General features: G+C 43.9%; 1 protein-coding gene across 1 annotated transcript; it reads right to left on the bottom strand.

Moving 5' to 3' along the window:
- Positions 1-1,909: 1,909 nt before the first annotated feature.
- Positions 1,910-19,683, bottom strand: IL7R (interleukin 7 receptor). Its single transcript, XM_075019842.1, has 8 exons — positions 19,590-19,683; positions 13,606-13,744; positions 12,108-12,262; positions 10,349-10,503; positions 9,138-9,315; positions 8,184-8,274; positions 6,195-6,270; positions 1,910-4,809 (listed from the first exon to the last, which is right to left on the bottom strand). Exons 1-8 carry the CDS (start codon positions 19,678-19,680, stop codon positions 4,306-4,308), a joined length of 1,389 nt encoding a protein of 462 aa, XP_074875943.1. The 5' UTR covers positions 19,681-19,683; the 3' UTR covers positions 1,910-4,305.
- Positions 19,684-19,774: the final 91 nt, after the last annotated feature.

Raw genomic sequence — 19,774 nt, 5'->3', positions numbered from 1 at the left:
ATACACACAGCATTTTTGTGTGTTTTATCAGCCTGTCTAATGAACATGCACAAGAGGAGGAGATTTGGTAAACAAATACATTCAGCAGGGGGCAATTATCACCCTGGGAGGTAATTAACATTTTTCAGCATCATTAAAATCAGACTGCTACTCAGTGTTACAACTGACAAAAGACTTATTTTATTTCACGGGTTAGCGTTTGTGCACCACTGGGAGATGTTTGCATAGTGCAAATGAGCTGCACATAAATGAGGGGAGAAGCGAAGACAGGAGAGCGGAGCGGCTGTGTTGTACCAGGAGCACAGAAGAGGTGCTGGAGCCTGACAGTTTCATGTGGAGAGAGGAGAAGGCAGCTCCAGGCACGGTGTCATAAAGCAGCAACATAGACACCAGGGTCACCAATCTCTTTTTGTGTGTGTGCAGCTGAGTATGAGCGCAGGAGGCAGAACATGTGGAGAAGGATGGTTGTGCTGAAGTAAAGAAGGTGCATGGAGTATGTGAAAGCTGAGCTATGCCCCTGTGCAGATGTTGAGTCAGGTGGGAATTTGTGAACAGCTATGGAGGAAACTCTTGTAGAATAACTTGTAGAAACTACTCGGTCCTGACCCAGTGAATTGTTATCAAGACAGAGCTGTGACTGTATCTTCCTATATGTACTACGCATCTAAAAGCTGGCCAGGGACCAGAAGTGCTTGTGGTGCTTCTTGCTTTGGTGCATATTTGGGTTTCTTTTTTTCTAAAAGGAAGCTGAAAGTTTTTGTGTCTGTATACACCCATCAAATTTATCTTGATGGCTATAAATTTGCATATGATGTTTGGGGATGCTGATATTAAGACTGCTCAAATAATGGTACTCAGCACCTGCAAAATAGTCAGGGACCAATTTTTCCAAAAGATTTAGCTCCCACAGTTCAGGCCAGATTGTCAAAGCTGAAGGAGACTGCTAGTCTCTGCACACTTCAGAGCAGCCTAATCCCCAGAGTTATATTGGAGGAGCTTAGCACTTGTGAAAGTTTAGCCTAACAGGACTTGACTGAACACCGCTGTAATGACCCCATTCTTGGCATTGGCCTGGTAGCCAAGGCAGTTGGATGTGGTTCAATGAGCAGGTTTCATGGCTGTTTCTGGGAGCCAGGGTCCTTTAGAAGCCTTAATGCTAACCTTTAACTCCCCTCGATTTGGCTGTGCTTGCTGCTGCTCTCATGGAAAGATACTCTTCTGGATAGGCCTCATCATACACCCAGGCGGATGCCTGGAATAAAGGAACGCCGTGCCTGGCATGAGTTAGCCTATCTCCTCTACTAAGAAAAGCTACATTGGGATGAATGTAATTAACAAAAGGTTGCTTTGTTTTCTCTCAGTTGCGTGTTTGTTAGCATTCAGCAGTGGATTAATGAAGTAACATCTCTGAGGACGCAGCCTCTACAGGACTTTTCTTTGCTGTAAACTTTACTGTACTGCTCGTGGTGCAGACTCACGGCTGCACGTGGGATCTTGGGCAAAGCTTCTGGCTCACCTGAGCAAGTACGAGCCATTGGCAGGAGATGGAGTTCACTCACCTGATTCCCAGAGCTGTTACCTCTCCATTTTCTGGGTAACAAGAACTGGATGGCAGTGGGAGTCAGGATGAACAAATGCATCCCCAGTCCAAAACATAGGGAGTGGAGCTGCAGAGAGGCTTCCCTGGCTCGCAGGGTGGTGGCAATGAAGGGTGGCTGATGCTTGCTGTTATCCTACAGTGCTTTCAGGCCTCTGAGCTGTCTGGATTTATTTGGGAATTATCCTGCCTGAAGCTAGGTAGAGCCCATGGGGTTATCCTACTTTCAGTGAGGACAGAGTAAGTCCTATCCTGATAGATGTGTATTAGAAGACTGAATTAGAGCAGAATAAATAGGTCATGCAAGTATCCATGTCCTTTTAATACAGTAAAAACACTGTAAAAACAAGTTTGCAAGTTATCTAATTAAATAAGATAATAAGACATAGAAAATAGAATGAATGTTTAAACATTAGCAGCTATGCAAAAATATGAGTACTACATAGGAAAAATATAACTATTTGAGAGTGATTAGAGTGAATAAACATCAGGTTTCTACTACTTTTCTCATATTAAAGAGCAAACATCAGGTTCCTACTACTTTTCCAGTATTAAAGAGCAGTATATGTTTCTGGACAAACAGACTATTACACATGGGTACCTTACTGCTTAAATAGTGCAAATAGGCATTTGTGTTGTCCCTTTTAATGCTTAAAAATGTGTCTATGAGTTCAAAACAAGCACAGCACATACTGTACAGATTTTTCTGATGCGCTTTTGCTTCTTCCTCTAGGACCTTTTTGTTTGTCACTGCGTTACTGGAAGAGGGTATCTTTCCAGCACTGTCTGTCTTCATCTACAATCGCACTGTGCACGTCAGCACAGTATGAGCATTACCAGCAGCTCTTTTAAAAAAAAACACCAAGCATTACAAAGCAAATGAATGTCCAGGGCTTTCATCTTTTTTCACTGCATTAATCAATGTTTCATTTGGCGAGAAAAAGCAATAAAAACCATTCTGTAAAATGTCACTGGAATGCCTTGAGCCAAATCCTCAGCCCCTTTGCACGCAGGTACTATAAGTTTATCCCCATTTGAAAGTTTCCCTGGTGTTGGGTGGAGGTGGAGAAGGTGGAATGCTCTTGGGTGTGCTGTTTTTCTCCAGCAGGCTACTTCAAATATAGTGACATCTCAGTGATTATTACCAGTCAGAACAAATTCGAGCAGCTCTGAGGATGAAAGAGGACTCTTTTTACCCTTAGGCACTGGGATCGTGAATACATTTCAGTAAAGGAGAATTTCAAGCAACTAGAGGAACAGAGACTGCACGGTGAGGCGAACCCCAATCCCCGAGTGCAGCAAAGCTGCTTGGATTTCCCATGGCCACACTGCTTGGCTGTCATGCAACCATGTGGCTGTAGCAGCTTTATCTCCAAGCATGTGCTCCACAATGCGCAGCATCCCAGAGGGACTGTGAAGTGGCTCAGCCATCTCTGCATGGCAGCACGTGGGGAACCCCTTAGAGCTGGGCACAGAGTCCAGAGAAAGGTGAATGGGAAGGGACAGGATGCCTCCTTAGTCATAATGTAAAAAAAAAAAACAAAAAAAACCCCAACCAAACCAAAATCCCCAAGTGCTATTGCCAGCCAATTTACAGGGTTTTTTTAAAAAATTGTAGGTCTTCTGATCACTGGCAGGATCCATGACACTCCCTCCATCTTCCTAGGTCAGATGTTGCATGAGAACATTGCCTGGTCAAATTCAAAGTATTCTCCTGCAGCCACAGCAATTGGGAATAATGCTAGTAAACAAACACGATCCGTTCAGCCCTGGAAAGTACTTACATGCTGCACTATTGCTTGCACAAGAGCTGCAAAGAAAGACAGCATCATGCATTTTACAGACCCAATTCAGTTTATAGGAAGAGGTGGGACTTTGCTTTTCATTAATTTTGTTTTGTTTTCTTAGCTAAACATTGCTAGTACACGAAAAACTGAAGATCTTTAATATAAAGCACTAGCAGAAGTACCTGTGGATCCTAAAATTGGCTCTGGGGCAGATCTTTACTAGCAGCAAAAAGTAGTGGCACGTAGGGGTTTTGCTTTGTTTTAATCTCTGTCTCTCTCAAAAAAAAAAAATAAAAATTGGTCTGAGAAAACATCTTCCTAATGTGAGTCCATGTGCCCTTTTTCCTGGGGGCTCAGCAAATTCCTTTTGCAGTGACCAAGCTCTTGAATCCCCAGGCAACTAATGCTTGATAGCAACTCTCATTTACTGGTGTTGTGCAAACTTGTGGACTTCCACTGACTGCAGAGGAGTTACTCTTGACCTACAACTGTTTCAAAGAGATTGGATTCATTTAACTTGAATTTGTTGCCATATTTCTTGCTTAGGCATTAATAAGAGCTTAAGTCTGCAACCAAGAAGTTAACAGAAGAGTTGATTAACTTTTAGAAGGCATGTTCTGATCCTCAGCTAGGACTGCAGTGTCATTGCTCCAGATTAATCAGATGTGAAGATTAAAGTCAGGTTGAATTAAATTTAACTTCTGTTGCAGTGGAGATTGCCACCAGCATACCGAGAGCTGAGGTTAGGCCGCTTATCACTGAAACACGGGAGAACCCACTTCCTTGCAGGTATAACATTGCACTGCGAGCAGGGTGCATTGCGGAGGTTGGAACTCACAGGATGCAGGAAAACAAACCAGAAAGCTGCAGTGTCCTGCTTGTGTTAGAGAAAAAAAGGGTACGCTCTCATTCCTGTAAGGTTTACTGAATTTTGTAGAAGCTAGACATTGTGACATAGGCTTCCTCATTGTTTGGTGACCTCATTTCACTGGTGGGCAGCATCTGGGGTGCGGTGTCACCATTTAGGGGCTCTGGTCCAGGCTGGCCAGAGGGATTCTGGGGAGGAGCGGAGGAAAGGTTGAAACCATCCTTGCACAGGGGCACCCCGTTGCTGTGGCACACTTCGTATGTGCTGGAGCTGCAGTTGCCTTCGGTGGCTGCAAACTGGCTGGTGCCCAGGAGTCTGTGCAGGGCTTCAGCTGGCCAGATTCCTCCATAAGTCACAGAAGGGTTTAGGTTGCTTTTGTCTGTCATCACAGGGATCATCTTCAGGTCTGATCCATTCCTAAATTTTTCTGGAAGGTTTGTCTCTGGAGCAGTTGATGGCTGCAGAAAATTTTCCAGTTCAGCTTTTGCTCGAATGCCATCCACTTTATGGATATGAACGTAACCAAAACTCTCTGGGTTAAAGCTTATATCAAAATTCTGCATGGCAAAGGGAACAACATGGTCAGTTAACAGTGGGTATTAGCTTAAGAGAAAAGGTACTTTAATAATTCATTTGATTTTTGAATGGTATTTATTATTTCTTTAACTCTGAAAGTAACTGTGAGCAGGCTGAATGATAGGTTAGCAGAGAATAAAATATCATGTGGCTTAAAATCCTTTTCCATATTAATCTGAATCTATCCAGGGGCCTCCTGAAGGCAGCATCACTGGAGTGCGTTTTACACTCTACACAATGTGGTGGGAACTGGTGTTTCAGAGACTTTTCTGAGCCATGTATCTATTGCATGTCTGCCATTTCACAGGAATGAGTGTGCCAACCCAGGTGGTTCCCTTCAGTTTTATCTTCTTAATTTAGCAGTGAGGGAAGTAAAAGTTTGCCACGACTTCCTGAAATACATTAAGAATCCCTGCACTGAGGAGCATGGGGGGTGGGAGAGTCATCTTAGACCTCTTATTAAATTAAGAACATGCTAATAATGTACCAACTGGAGAGAATTGCACTGGGTAGTTTCTTAGTGAAAAAATGCACTAGCCACATAGTTTTAAGGCAATGGGTTAATCCCACACCTTATAGTTTATAACATTTGTCCATCTGGCTTTTATCTGGCAGAGCGGTTAATGTACTGGATGGTGTATGAGCAATTCTGCTGGCCATGTAAGGGTACATGGGCATCACCAGGGATGTTTGCAAAGGGGCCCCATCCAGCCCCATGATCACACTTCCGTAGAATCACTAAAGCATCTCAGTTGGAAAGGACCTCAGGAGTCCAACTGGTGCAACCTTCTGCCAGAAGCAGGACCTGGATTGGGTTATCCAGAGCCCCATCAAGCCAAGCCTTGAACACTTCCAGCAAAGGAGAACCTACTTCTCTGGACAACCTACACAATGTTTAATTGTTCTCATGGAGAAAGATTTTTCTCTTATATTCAGATGAATTTTGCCCTGAAGCAACACGTGCCTGTTGCCTCTGGTCCTGTCACCATGCAGTCTTGTGGCAAGAGCACCTCCATCTAACTACACTTTAGGTATTGGAAGGTTGTGATTAGTAGTCCCCACCCTGAGCTTCCTCTTTCTATAAACAAACTCAATTCCTTCAACCTTTCTTCACATATCAAGTTCTCCAGCCCTCTGTAATTACTTTGCACAAGTCAAAGCTCAGGCACTAGTTGAATTGTCTGTTATTTCCATACCCTCAACTAGAATCTGCCTGGGAAAATGTGGACTCTCTTGAGTGAAATGTAGAAGTAATTTCTGAAAGATGTCTCAGTTCATGCAGCAAATGCATGTACTATCTCTCATGAGTGTTAGTTTTGTTCCCAAAGTTCTATACTCAGGTGAAAACAACAGTGGAGGTACATACATTTTTTGGCTTCTTGCATAGTTGCTCCAGTGTTTTTTTGTGATCAGGAAGGTTTGGCCACACAGCAGGCTTGATCCTGAAACAGCAACAGTAGACGAAAAGAAGTTCAACAGCAGCAAAAGAGGGACATGTTGAGATATCAGAAGTTATTGCATCATTTGTCCTAATTCTCACAAAGCTTTAGGGTTAGCTTACATTACTCAGAATAACAACAGAGAAGTCTCAGAATAAAACAAAGACAGGGGAAGATGAGTTATGAAGGTCACCGAATACTCATTGTTCATCTGAGTGCACAAATTGTCACAGTTAAAAGAAGACACTTCACCAAGTACTGGAAAAGCAGCAAAATACGCTGGTGAAGAACTCATTTGCATCTAGCTGTGTTAACAGAGGTTTGCATGGTGAAAAGAATTTCTGCAAGTAAAAAAAGATGCTGCGGTTAAAGTACAAATTTGCTGATATTTGCCTCTGCATGTTTACGTAAGTCAAAGAACTGCATACTGTCCCACTCCTTGGCCAGCTACCTGTATCGTAGCCTTGTCCCACAGGTCTAATTTTTAGTGCTTTGTTTAGGAAAGTTCTTGTGTTGTGCTACTGCAAACCCTCAGCTATGATGCATCTAGAGAATATTGCTTGACTGACATTCAATGTTGCAGTGATATAAATACAGCTATAGATGTATATGAATATGTATTTCATTTTATATATGTGTCTGTATATGTGGGTATATATACACACACATATAAACCCCTCTTGTTTTTAAAAGGGAAATCTCTGCATTCAAAAATTCTCACCAGCTAAAAGCCTGTTTTTTCAGCAGTTTTACACAAGCAGAACTTCTAGAAAGTTAGAGAACTGCAGGTGCTCAGCAACAGTAAAAAGCAAGAGCTAGAAATCTCAAGCCACATTTATACTTGCAAATAAAACAGCACCAGGGAGCATTCCCTGGCAGATAACTCCAGTGTCTAAAATGTTTAATTATTAAAATTGTTCTTGGCATGGTTTGACTGGGGCCAAGGCAATCCCCGTGTGTAATTCAGGAATTAGCACATCCCAAGTGTTGTCCCCAAAAAGCAGCTTGCATGCAGCCATCTCCCTGGATGTCAGTGGAGCTGGATGCCACGGATGGGCTGCTCTGAATGCTTCCCAACAGCCCTGTGCTTTCTGCCTAGTGAGGGGTTCATCTCCTATGGTTAAATTTGGGACTTTTTTGCTTCAGATTCTGGTTTCACTAGATTATCTACATATCTGTTAATTTTCTGAAATTTGTGAACTATCTATTCTATGTAAACAGACATAGCCACATATTGAAAAATACATTTACAGCTATCTATGTACTGCTGTATAGCCAATATATGAAAAAAACCCAGCATAGACAAAGGACTGCCTGTGTAATGAATATATCTCCAGTCCCACTTCTGCCATGACTGCTTCCTTGGGGGATGAAGGGCCTGGTTTTGCCACATGGCTGGCTGGATGTGAACCTGCCTGGGCTAGTGGCTGATGCCATCAAGCTCTTGCTGCTGAGAGCTCTGCCTTGCTGCTTCCAAAAATGCTGCAGAGCAAACACCCTGCTGACTCAGCCTATGAAAGGGCAAGAGGCAATCTCCCCAGTATACCATCTCCACAGCTCTTGGGACTCTACTAAAACCCGCAGGCTGCTTTCTTTTCCGGATCTTGCTTGAAGCTTGCATCAGGTTTGACTCCAGTGAGACACTGACTCTGTGAGTGTTTCCTGGTGACTTCAGCTCCCCAAAGGTCTGAGTGTTCTGAGCCCAAGACTGAAGTCTGCTCAAAGTGGCAGGTCATCTTCTACCTGCCACACCCTCTCTTGTATTGCCCACTTCTATTCTTTGCCTACCTTTGGCTTGATATAGAGGTCCAGAGATGGAAAGAGAATAGTTCACAAGTATAACAGGGAAAGCAATAAGACTGTCAGAACAGGACTGGCTTCCAACACTTTTTCTGATACAAAGAGACTTAGATTACCTGTTTTCCCAAAAAGTTACCATCAGGACAATCATGACAATGGACAGCATGAATCCCAGGATGGAGAGTATTACCACGACCACACTGCTATCTAAAGAAAAACAAAGAACATCAGCCAATGCATGTAAATGTCTCACTGTTAAGCCACCGTAACTGTAATGTCTCTTCAGGCAATAAATTAGGAATTAATGCCAAGCATTGAACTTGCCTATCATTGTACTGGTGCAGTGGTGCATTTTTCCTGCCTCCCTGAAGGAGGAAAGAGGTGGACTGCCAGAGCACCAGCACTTGGCTGAGCTCCAAGCTGGGGTCCCAGGTTGGATTAAAGCAGCTAGAAGTCTGCTATCACCTCCAGCGCATTGAAGCCACCACTCATGGAGCCCTTACAGCAGCACTGAAGTGAATTCACACACACATGATGCTGAGGTGCTCCTGGGGACTGAAGGGACCCCAAGGACCAGAAGAATTATTCATGTTTACAAGTGCAATGATGAGATTTTATCCCATATCATACTTGTGATTAACATGCCAGGTTTACACACAAATCCAGGGCCCTGAAATGGGTCATGTTTCACTGCTTTTTGTGCCTTACCTAAAATGCCCAGTGCAAGCTGGTCCTCCTCCCTGCACGCCAACAGGCAGCAAGCAGGAGTAAGTCAGCCTTCACCTCCCTTTGCACCTCCCTCATGCCCTTACAGCAGCACTTCATCTGATCTTATCACCCTGAATGAGATTTAACTTCACGTGGAGAGTCAGCCCCAGACCAGACTGACACAGCCACTTTCTGGGTCATCTCCTCCGGGGTGTCTGGTGCCTGTAAGGCCTGACCCTGCTGTGACGGCAAGCTCTTCCGTCCCCATCCTCTCGTCAGTGCTGCTGCCAGGGCTGGCCAGGGACCTGAGGACCCTTAGCTCTGCTTTCTTCAAGGTGGACCAAAGAGATTTCTGCCCTTACAGGTCTCTGTGGAGTGCAGCTCCCTTGTGGTCCTGAAGCTCTTGGAAGCGCTCCATTCACTCCACATGCCCTTAAAATAATCTCCGTTGGGCTGCGAACGTACTTTCACCTCATACGATGCATCATTTTCGAGGTTTTTCCCCAGTAACTTTACCTGAAGGTATGGTGACTCTATTGTCTAAACACATAAAAAATTCCAATTATTCTTCTAGAAGACACAGGAGAAATATCTTTGAGTTTCAGCAAAATGTGCAAGATCAGGTATATCCCTGCAGTACTGTGCTGTTTGCTCCCTGTCTTTGGTTATTACACAGGTGGTCATCACGGCATCAGTCTAGTTTAACAGCAAGGTAGTCCAAACAGTATCAAGAAGAGAGATGAATGCTGGATAAAATCTCTTTGGAAAACAGCTGGAAGTATTAACCATGCTTTGCTACTGCCAACACTGCAGTGGGAAATACATGCTTCCCTGGGAGAGTTCAGTAGAGAGAAGGGGGAAAAATATGTTTGTGCAGCATAAAAAGACAAATTCTGGAAGAGCAGCTACAGGAAAGAAGCTGGAATCCCACAGTGCAGCTCTGGTGCTCTTCATTTCCGTGTATTTGGCTGCCTGCATTCTTTTTCTAGTTATGGGTCTCCTGTGTTCCCTCTGCAAAAACCGGGTGTAGCCCACGCTTTCAAACACCCTCCTGCCCCCATCTAGACTGGAGTCTGCACGGCTGCCCAAACCAGATCCAGTTCACAGGCAGCTGCAGCCTGAAACGTGGTCTGAGGGTGGAAGAGCTGCAGGGCTGCACCTAAAGCCTGGAGAGGCTCAGTGAAAGAGGAACACGAAGAAACTGTTGTTAAGAGAAGGGGTCATATGATTTACTGACTGACGAGCACAGAAGATAAGAGCAAAACCACCACAGCAAAGAGCAAGCCATCCAAACACTTAGGATGGCTTGTTACATTATGCCTTCTCCTCCCACTGCAAAGCCCAAATGAATGAAACTTCGTTAACCCAGAGAAGTGTCTAACAGACGTGGGTGCTGTCAGTGTGGAACTGTTTCAAGTGATGAAATTTCCAAACGCCAAATATTGCACCTTTCCAAGTTTTCAGCTGGAGAACTGTAGAAATGCAGATTTGAGGGGTTTTACCTGATACTGGTATTTCTGATAATGTTTAATTTCAGAAATTAGTGTAAGTTCACCAACACATCATCGCTTACCTTCCAAGTACCTTCTTCCTGTCGATAGGCTATTTGGTGTATTAATTTGTCCTTTAAGTATTTCTTCCATGAGTGTGGTGTACTATAATGAATAAGATATTCATTTGCCTCCTTTTGATATGTGACGTTTATATTGAATGGTACTTCAGGCTTAACTGCAAATGATAAAAAAAACAGAATATAACAGGAATAGAACAATGTTATGACAAAATAAACAGGTTTTGAAAAGCCCACAAAGTCCACTTCAAGTTATAACCCCTGCAGGGTGACCTATCTTGACCGAGGGCTGGCCTGAGCTGGGTGAGCCTCATGCTGAGCCCCAGCTCATACTTAGACCTTGGTCCTGAGAGGGGCTCGGTTTTGAGCTGCTGGAGCAGCAGTGTGACCAGCAGGGATGGTGCTTCCCAGGGATGTGACATTAGTCTTGGAAAGCAATTCCTGAGCCTGCTCACCCCTGCGATAGCACTGCTTGAAGATGTGAAATTCAGTCCCTCTAACCACTGCTCTGAGACAGAGATCCCATGGCAAAACCCATTGCTGCTCTGGGAGGAAGGCACTGCGGAGGGTACGGGTACAATTGCCAGGACAGAGGAAGGGACAAAGTTTAACAGTGTCCGTCCCCCCCTCAGAGGGGACTGTGGCTCCAGGCCCTTGCTATGAACCCACACTTGACCAGGTTTGCAGGAGACTGTGTCAAATGACCATCTGTGTAAGTACAATCAAGTCCAAAATGCAGCCCTCAGGACTCTTTCCAAGCTGTGCCGGAGCTGGATGTGACTGAGGTCTGCAGGGACTGGTGTCTGTGCCACTGAGGCTTCCTAAGTGCGCCATGTAAAGTCCATCAGCTCTCACAGGAACAGAGACCCCACAACTCTCTCCTCTCAGGAAAATGCATATAGCCAGAAATTATGCCCACTCCTCCTGCAACCCCCAAATACTTAATCCTTCCATGCAGAACCCACAGTTTCTAGAGGAGACACCACCAGAGATGGTCCAGGCTGGCCCATAAACAGAGGTAATGTAAGATTGTCACAAAATTATTGGACCGGGGCAGAAATGTTTCATAAGAGGTTGATGTCACAATGCCTATTGCCAAAAGGAGGCAAAGCAATGTGGCACCAGAGCAGAACAGAGCTGCCCTACACGGACTTCTCTGCAACCCTCAAATGAGACCAGCTCCCAAGGGGGATAGGTCTTAAGAAGCCCCTCTTTCTTGGCTCAGGCAGGTCCCCCAACATGGCTTTGACAAGCCCATTCATGTGCTCTCATCGTCCCTTCTGCACTGCAGGATGCCTGAGCACCTCATTCAAACAACAGGCTCCGCCAAGAAGCAAGGTGTGAAAAAGTGAAGTCTTGCAACCTTGCGGTCCCTGTGCTACTGACCTCATGCTAGACTTGGGGTGGTCAGTCCTGAAACTGTGCAATCCCTAGTAAGAGATGAACAAAATGTCCTTACTTGACAGTTCATCCACGCTCAGGAACAGCTGCTTTGCCCATGTGCATGATTCAGTCTGGGCAGAGTGTTACAATAAGCCAGAATTCAGCTGCACATTTTGAATGGAGGTTAATTGTGTTTGACTTTGAAGCAAGGGGAACACCACACTCTGCCAACACCCCAATCCAGGCTACATGACCTGCTAGGACACTATTTTGTGCTGCCTCTATGTCATACAGATTCACACTTAGGTTTTGCGCTGGGCTATTTTTTTCCCCAGTAACCCCTCTATCTTAAAAATGTCCAAAATGTTAAGTGTCTTACCAATGTCAGTTACAACCAGACTCCTGCAGACCCTTCTCTTCATCTCAGAGACCATGCAAATGTCTTTATTTGAGAGTATATCAGTGAACTGTAAGAAATACGCATCTTCCTGTTTCTCCATATTGAAACACACATAATTGCTGTCTTCCTTGGTACTGTTGGCCAAAGCGAGACAATGTTAATTTCTTCTCAGTCTTACTGTAACATAGTAAGGGACGAATCCTGGTTGCTCATTTCACATTAACTGAAGTGAGACTCCATGTGAAATAAGAATAAACACCATGTAAATAAGGAGTTTAAAAGATTGGTAGTGTTTTTCCTCGTGGTCTTTGAGCACAATAATCAAGTGACCTGAGTCACAGTAAGAGTCCTGGAGCTCTCCAAGAAAAAAATGCAATTATTAAATTGGAGATGTATGTGTTCAAAACCTTTGTATCTTTAAAAATTATCTTACTGCTGCCATTTTTAAATATAGACCAATAGGTTTAGATGCTCACTGAAGATAAAGAGAAATTTCTTATTGACTGAAGTGGTAGAAAATACAGGGTCAGCAGTCAGCCAGCCCATGAAGGAGTCACACAGTACAGATTCAGAGGTAGAAATATATCTCTGTGTTCCTGCACCTGTGTGACTCCTGTGTTTGAGAACTGTCATAAAATTTGAGTCAAAATCCAGAATAAATCCCATGCAAATAGAATAATTCTAATAAATTAGGTGAAAAAAAGATTAAGTACTGATTAGAGTAGCAAGGTAAAAAAAAATCCACTTCTTTTTCTGGAAGCTGGAGAACTTTCAGTTTCAGGAAAAACAGGCAAAGGGAGAAGCAGAAGTATGCTAAAGAGACAAAATCTGATCTTCTTTGGCTAGGTGCATCAGTTTAAATAAAGGTGGAAAAGAGTTTCAAGGCCTTGAAGAGAAGTGGTGATGACTGATGTGTTTGGTAACTGTTGGGGTTTTGCATACTCATTCTAGTGTGTTTTTGTGTGTCTGTGTGTGTGAAGACAATTGCTTTATTTTTATATTGACTTAAATAAAGGCATTTTACCTGTGGTGGGATATCAGCCTTCTTGCCAAATAATTTTCTGTGGAAAGGATCTGCCTCTTCAAAAACTTTTACTTTTCATGTGATAAGAGCTACTTTGGGGATTTTTTAAGTATCATTTAATATAAAGGAAAAATTATCTCAGTTCATGCTGGGCTACATCCATATTACAGGTGCTCCAGAGCAACAGAGGCAAGATCAGGACTGTTGGAGGCATTATAATGTCCTTTACAGACTCTTCCAGCTGATTTTTTTTTTCTTATTAGGGAGTTATGTTCTCTTTCAGTAAACTCTTCTTCTTTGCTGAATATAGTATTCAAACTTGATAAAACACTCTGAAACAGAATTTTGTCTAACTTTGCTGCTCCTGTTTCCCAGCATATGGCAACATGACTTACTGGTGCTCAACAATTTGCTTCCCAGAAGTTTACGTGAAGATGGACTGACAGCACTTACCACAGGGCCAGGCTGTAGTTAGTGTGGTGAGGAGGCAACTCGGTAAAATTGCAGGTTAGGCTGCTATAGGAGTCCTTAAATTCTAGCTGGCTGAAGCAGTCAAATTCAAAATTGTCTGGTTCGTCATCTCCAAAAGTCCCTGAGGAGACATTCACAGGATGTTACTGAAGCAAACCTGTGAAAGTATTCAATTTGCAGCTCCCTTGTATAGGAGGCTTTTTCTTTATGTAATTGCCTGAAAGGAAGAGGATCAACCAACCTGTTTTGTTAGAAGCAAAGAAAGCTTGTTCAAAATGAAAATAAAACCACTCGCACCTTTCAAGCTTGCTCTCCCTGCATGCCAGCGAAGCCCACCCACTAACGACGCACGAAGGTACATTCTGCATCATCTGGCTGTGAACTATAAAAAGACATAGCATCACAGATGGTTTGGTCAGATGAGACACTCTGTGTCTGTTCTTTTCTATTAATCATGGGCGAAGATGGGTGCTGATGTCAAACCTGCGGAAACCTCTGTGAAAAAGCCCCAGGGTTAAGTGCAAAACAGAGAAAATATATTGTCCACTCTGCAGTTTAATTCCTCCTAAGTTTGAGCCAGGGACAGGGGAATTGTCATTTTAAAAGTTATAGGTAAACTTTATACCCATATAAAAGCAGGACCTACTCCATCTGAAAATCATCTCGAAACTTTCTCAAACAGATTTTCCTATTAGGAACCACAAACTGCTGCTATCCTTGGGCATGCCAAAGGGAGCAAGATGTATTCAGGATGCCTGTTAAAAAGCAGAATATTCAAGTCAAGGATGAAAACACTCTTAAAAACAAACAGATCAGAAACTCTGTGTCTACCCATGCTGTGACGGTCTGGCCTGTTACCAGGTTTCTGAGAAGACTGGAAAATTGATATGGGTCGTTTTAGGAAAGTAAGAGTATTTTGGTGTCATGAGGCAATTAAGCCTCATTTTGATTGTACTGCAAAGTCTTCTGAAATGTCACAAATTTGGGCTCAGGAGGGAATGCTCAGACTTTCTGCCAGAACACGTGGCTTCCTGCAAATTAGCTTTGATGACTAATAAAACAATCACGATTTGAGTAAGAGCATATGTCTCAAGTCCTACACTTGGCAGGTATGAAGTCAGTGAAGCAAAAACTGATGCTTCTGAGAGGAGTCCTCTCTGGTGGAAACTACCAGTTCAGCCTCATTTCACGAAATCTCACCCACTGTAGCCGAGCGGAGAGGGAAAGGGTTATTGCCATGATCCCTTGAGCAGATGCTTGGGACAGGAATGCCTCTGTCTCCTTTTACCGGTGGTAAAGGGTAGCTGTGATGACACATAACCCTCTTCCCTGTGTCCAGGGACTATTCCCAATCCCCTGCGTGGATCTTCTCCTACCCACTCCTCAGATGTGTCCTTGCCATGTGGGGCACCTGCCACAGAGAGAACAAGACCTTGGCTGCTCCGGCGATATCAGTGACTCATACTCACAAACAGTGTGGGGAAATGCCCATGGAAACACTTCCAATGGAAAATCCCTCCCAAAGAAAATGATGGTCATCTCTGCTGTCACCCAGGTGAATTGGATCACTGAGAGGTCACCAGCTACTTGGATACTGTGATTCATAGTCCTGCTGGTGATGTCCTCTGATCCCTGGCCAATCCTGCCAGTGTACAGGGAGACCCAGACCTTGTCCAGTGTGGGAGCACATCTGAAGATCCAAAATGGTCATAGTTTGACAGCAGAGAGAAAGCAGGGGAGACTTGTTTCACTGTTTTAAAATGTAAGCAAAGAGTATCACCCCACAGGGTCACTATTAGCAGTGCTTCCTCCTGACCTCGGAGCTGAGGTGTATCTGGAGTCAGGTTTTGAGTAAAAGAAGAAATTCAGAAGTTAGTCAGGAATGCAGAGAAAAACACAAAAGCAGTGCGGGCAGGGGCTAGGAAGGGACCTGCTCCCACCAGCACCCGTGGCGGGCAGCAGGAGGGATGGGAGCATCCGATGCTGCAGTAATCCAGAACCCAGAGGCAGATCTATCCCCCGAGCTAAGATTTAGTGGCCATTTGCCACCGCGAGCAATCAATCAGTGCTAAGAAGCAGTTTCTGGTTTTCCCTTCTCACCGCAGCTTTGGTGGGATCTGTCCCACAGGGGACCGAGCTCTCCCTGAAGGACAACAAAATGCGGTGTCTTCCACCAGCGCTGCTGCTTTGGCGGCAGTGCCCAACACGGACAAAGCAGGTGCTGTACAAGTTCACTCTATTTGACCATCACATTCAAGGGAGAGACAGAGGTCAGCGCAACCGTAGAACAAGCCCTGCAGCCGTTTCACACAGGTGAGAGTCTTGATCAACACAGCCCTGAGCCATCAGGGCAGACATATATGTACAGAAATGTATATTACGTAGAGTTACATATTTGTGGGTAAAAGTGTGTGCACATAGATATACATATATTCAAAATTCAGGGAATAACAAGTAAGCTGAAATGAATCTGCATAAAGTGGATCCCCCCATATTTTATATATGATATATATATCATTTATATAGATAGATGTACCTAAAGCTCACATGCACAAATATCTCACATTTTATGCCTCTCTAAGACTTTACTTGCAACTACCAGGAGACTGGCTTATTTATACTCAGTTACCTCAAAACTGAGGTAATTTTACATTAAAACTTAAGAATTAGCATGACTGATGTTCCTTTATATGAGAGAGACGCTCCTTGGTGCTCTCTGTGTATGCAGTTACATATACCAGATTTTGCATAAACACACAAACCTGATAATCATCATATTAATAAATGGCATATCAGAAAAAATCTTTCAGATGTCTGCTACTGCTTTGCCAAAAAGTGACAGAAATTTTAATTCATTCTCTATCAGGCTGACAGCAAAATGAAAGGAAAGAAAAAAAGTTTAGTCTTGCAGTTCAAACAGCCATTTAATGTTTAATCAGCGTGGTGTACCTTTGCTGCCGCACTGGAAGGAAAGTTGACTTTACCTCTTTGATGCTGACCTTTCACATTGTGATTACATGGTTCCTTATTCATGGAAATAATATCCTAACCATAGAATATATGATAATTAAACCTCATGAATGGTGTTAAGTAAGCGGTTTGAAGTTAATTTTCTGGCATGGTTCCTCCATGGGCTGACAGTCATTTTTTTGTCTGACATAAATATGCATGTAGCCTCAGTTATGCTTCTTCCCTAAACTTCAGAACCACCGCACATGAATGTGTTTGCTGTGTAAATGTTTTTGATGACTCCAGCATGACTCACACTGCTGAAGACTCTTTACACAATTAAAAGTTTACAAGACTGTATTTTATTTCTTTGAGCAGCCCAGACCAGGCAGAGCCCTGAGCCCGGGTCTGCTGAAATCAAGGAGGGGCTTGAGATGGGGAGATTCTAGTGGGAGAAAGACTGTGCTCATAGCTACAGCCATGGCAGGTCCTTCACAGAAACGGTTGCCTCTTGAGTTTGGGGGAATTTCCAAAGCCAATGAAGTGACTGTTTCCACGGACAGAGTAAAGCGAAATCTCTAGTGCCCATCTGATTCAGGCAGAACTCGTTTTAATGACAGCAGTTTTGATGTGGGTTGGACAACTGTCCTGGTTTCAGCCGGGATGGAGTTAACTGTCTTCCTAGTAGCTGGTACAGTGCTATGTTTTGAGTTCAGTATGTGAAGAATGTTGATAACACTGATGTTTTCAGTTGTTGCTCAGTAGTGTTTAGACTATGGTAGGGGATTTTTCAGCTTCTCATGCCCAGCCAGGGCACCTGACCCAAACTGGCCAACGGTGTATTCCATACCATGTGATGTCCCATCTAGTTTAGGAACTGGAAAGGGCGGGGGGGGCAGTGATTTTGGCCGCTCGGGGACTGGCTGGGTGTCGGTCGGCGGGTGGTGAGCAATTGCCCTGTGCATCATTTGTACATTTCAATCCTTTTATTACTTACTGTTGTCATTTTATTAGTGTTATCATTATCATTATTAGTTTCTTCTTTTCTGTTCTATTAAACCGTTCTTATCTCAACCCAGGAGTTTTACTTCTTTTCCTGATTTTCTCCCCCATCCCACTGGATGGGGGGGGAGTGAGTGAGCGGCTGCGTGGTGCTTAGTTGCTGGCTGGGGTTAAACCACGACAACAACCCATACAAGTCTGGGTAGGAGGACCACTGAAACCAGCCGCCCTGCCCGTGAGACCCCGCAGCCTGCTGCCGCCCTCTCCCCCTGCCCGCACCCTCCTGAGCCTCCGTGGCTGCCCCTTCTTAGCTCTGCTTGTGGCTCTCTTGGGGCTTTTGGGGATCTCCACCACCTCTGCCAGGCTGGGGGACAGCGCTTGGGAGGCAGTCTGCCACTCAGAAAAGAGGAGGCGATGAAGACAAGTGCTGCAGTGAGCTTTTCCCTCCTCTGCGCATAAGAAGGGGTGAGCCCATGCGTTGGCTGGCAGCACTTTGCCGGGAGGCAGGGCGAGTCGGAAAGGTGAAGAGTGAAAGCCAAACATCCGTGTCGGGTGATTTTACCCTGGGTTGTTTAATTTGTTGGCCAAATCCATGAGACTCATAAAGAAGTCATAAAAGCTGCTAATTGCTCAGTGGGGATTTTCTGAATCTGTTTGTCTTTAAGTCTAAACAAATTATGGTTTACTGGAAGTTTGTGACAAAACAAGGAAATGTCTGGTCATATCTGCTTCTGAGAAGCCCTGAAAGTTTCAGTGGCATCAGAGATAAATCACTAGCATTGACCATTCACCACCGTAGCTGCTTGCCAAAGTTGGCTCTAAAGAGCTGCAGGTTGTATAAATAAAAAGGCAAATAGAAAAGACAAGGTTGTTAGATGCAGTTCTGAGCCGCTCCCTCTTTTCTTCTGACTGAAAAACTTATCATGCATATCCTATCTATGTATATATGTATCTGTGTACATATGTGTGCATATATGCATGTTATAATACATGACACATGGGAAAATGAGATTCCCTACCTGTAAGATAGCATAGGAACACAGCCATTACCTTCCTAAAACTGAAAAAACTCTCTTGCTCCCAAACAATGGAGCCCAAAAACTATCAGTAACTGAGCAACTGCCTGTGTCCTTCAGGCAGAGTGCAACCAGCTCTGTCACTGCTGTTTGTTTAGTATTAGACAAGTAAGAGTTTAACAGATCTGGGACTGAATCTGTAAATCCAATTTTTCGGCTTCCTTTTGAGAAAAGGGGCAGTGGACTGAAACAGTGGTTTTATCGCTGCTCCTTATGTTTTGATTTTTTATTTTGATGCTGCTAAATAATTTCCACTTCTCTGAATGAGAAAATGAAATCTGCAATAAGCCTAAACTTAAACTGTTTAATTAATTTATAATTATTTGCTGGGTGAGGGAGGAATGCTCTTAGTGACAGGCTGTGAGAACCTCCGGTTTAGTTGCTGCTTCAGCCCTACTCCGAGGGAGCCTGGGACTATCTCCCAGATATATCTGATGCAATTGCTTGAAGAAAAAGGGAAAATGTTTGGCTTTTGAAGTGGAACAGTTTGGGACAAGTTTGAGGTACATTGAAACATTTTCTTTGGAGGAAACTGCCAAGAACAAGAGAAGCCAGAACCTCATCCCTCTCTGATGGCAGCTCAGAGTGACCATGGGCTGCAGAAGAGTGAAGCGGTTCCCCGTGCCCAGGCATAATTCCTCACATGAACACTAGACACAGCAAGAAAGGATTAAACAGGTCTGATCTTGCATGGCCTCTACATACAGCTATGGTTTCCGTCATTTCATACAAATTTGGATGTTACAAGGACAGCAGACTTGGGAATTGAATTAAATAGGTATCGTCCAGCTCCACATCTGCCTCAGGTACTGGCACTAAAAGAAAGATACTGGAGGCTAAAACACTAACACATTTAACACAGCAGTTGCATTTTGGAGTTCTTAACTCAGGTTTTTCAAGATCATACATGAGTGGAAAGATGAAGATGAAATGACTCACCATCACCATCCGCTGAGGTGCAACCACTTTCCCCAAAAGTGGTGTGAAGAAACAAGACGAAAATGCTCAATACTGTACTCGTCTGTGTCATCCTGAGCAGGCTGCATATGTGCAGTACGTGTGTGTGTGAAACCTGCGCTCACTTACTTTATACTAGACGCAGAACAAACCCATTGCATGATAAA

This window comes from Buteo buteo, chromosome Z (genome assembly GCF_964188355.1).
Source record: "Buteo buteo chromosome Z, bButBut1.hap1.1, whole genome shotgun sequence".
Classification (NCBI taxonomy): domain Eukaryota; kingdom Metazoa; phylum Chordata; class Aves; order Accipitriformes; family Accipitridae; genus Buteo; species Buteo buteo.
The sequence above is the reverse complement of the archived record's forward strand: the minus strand, read 5'-3'. Positions and strand labels throughout refer to the sequence as shown.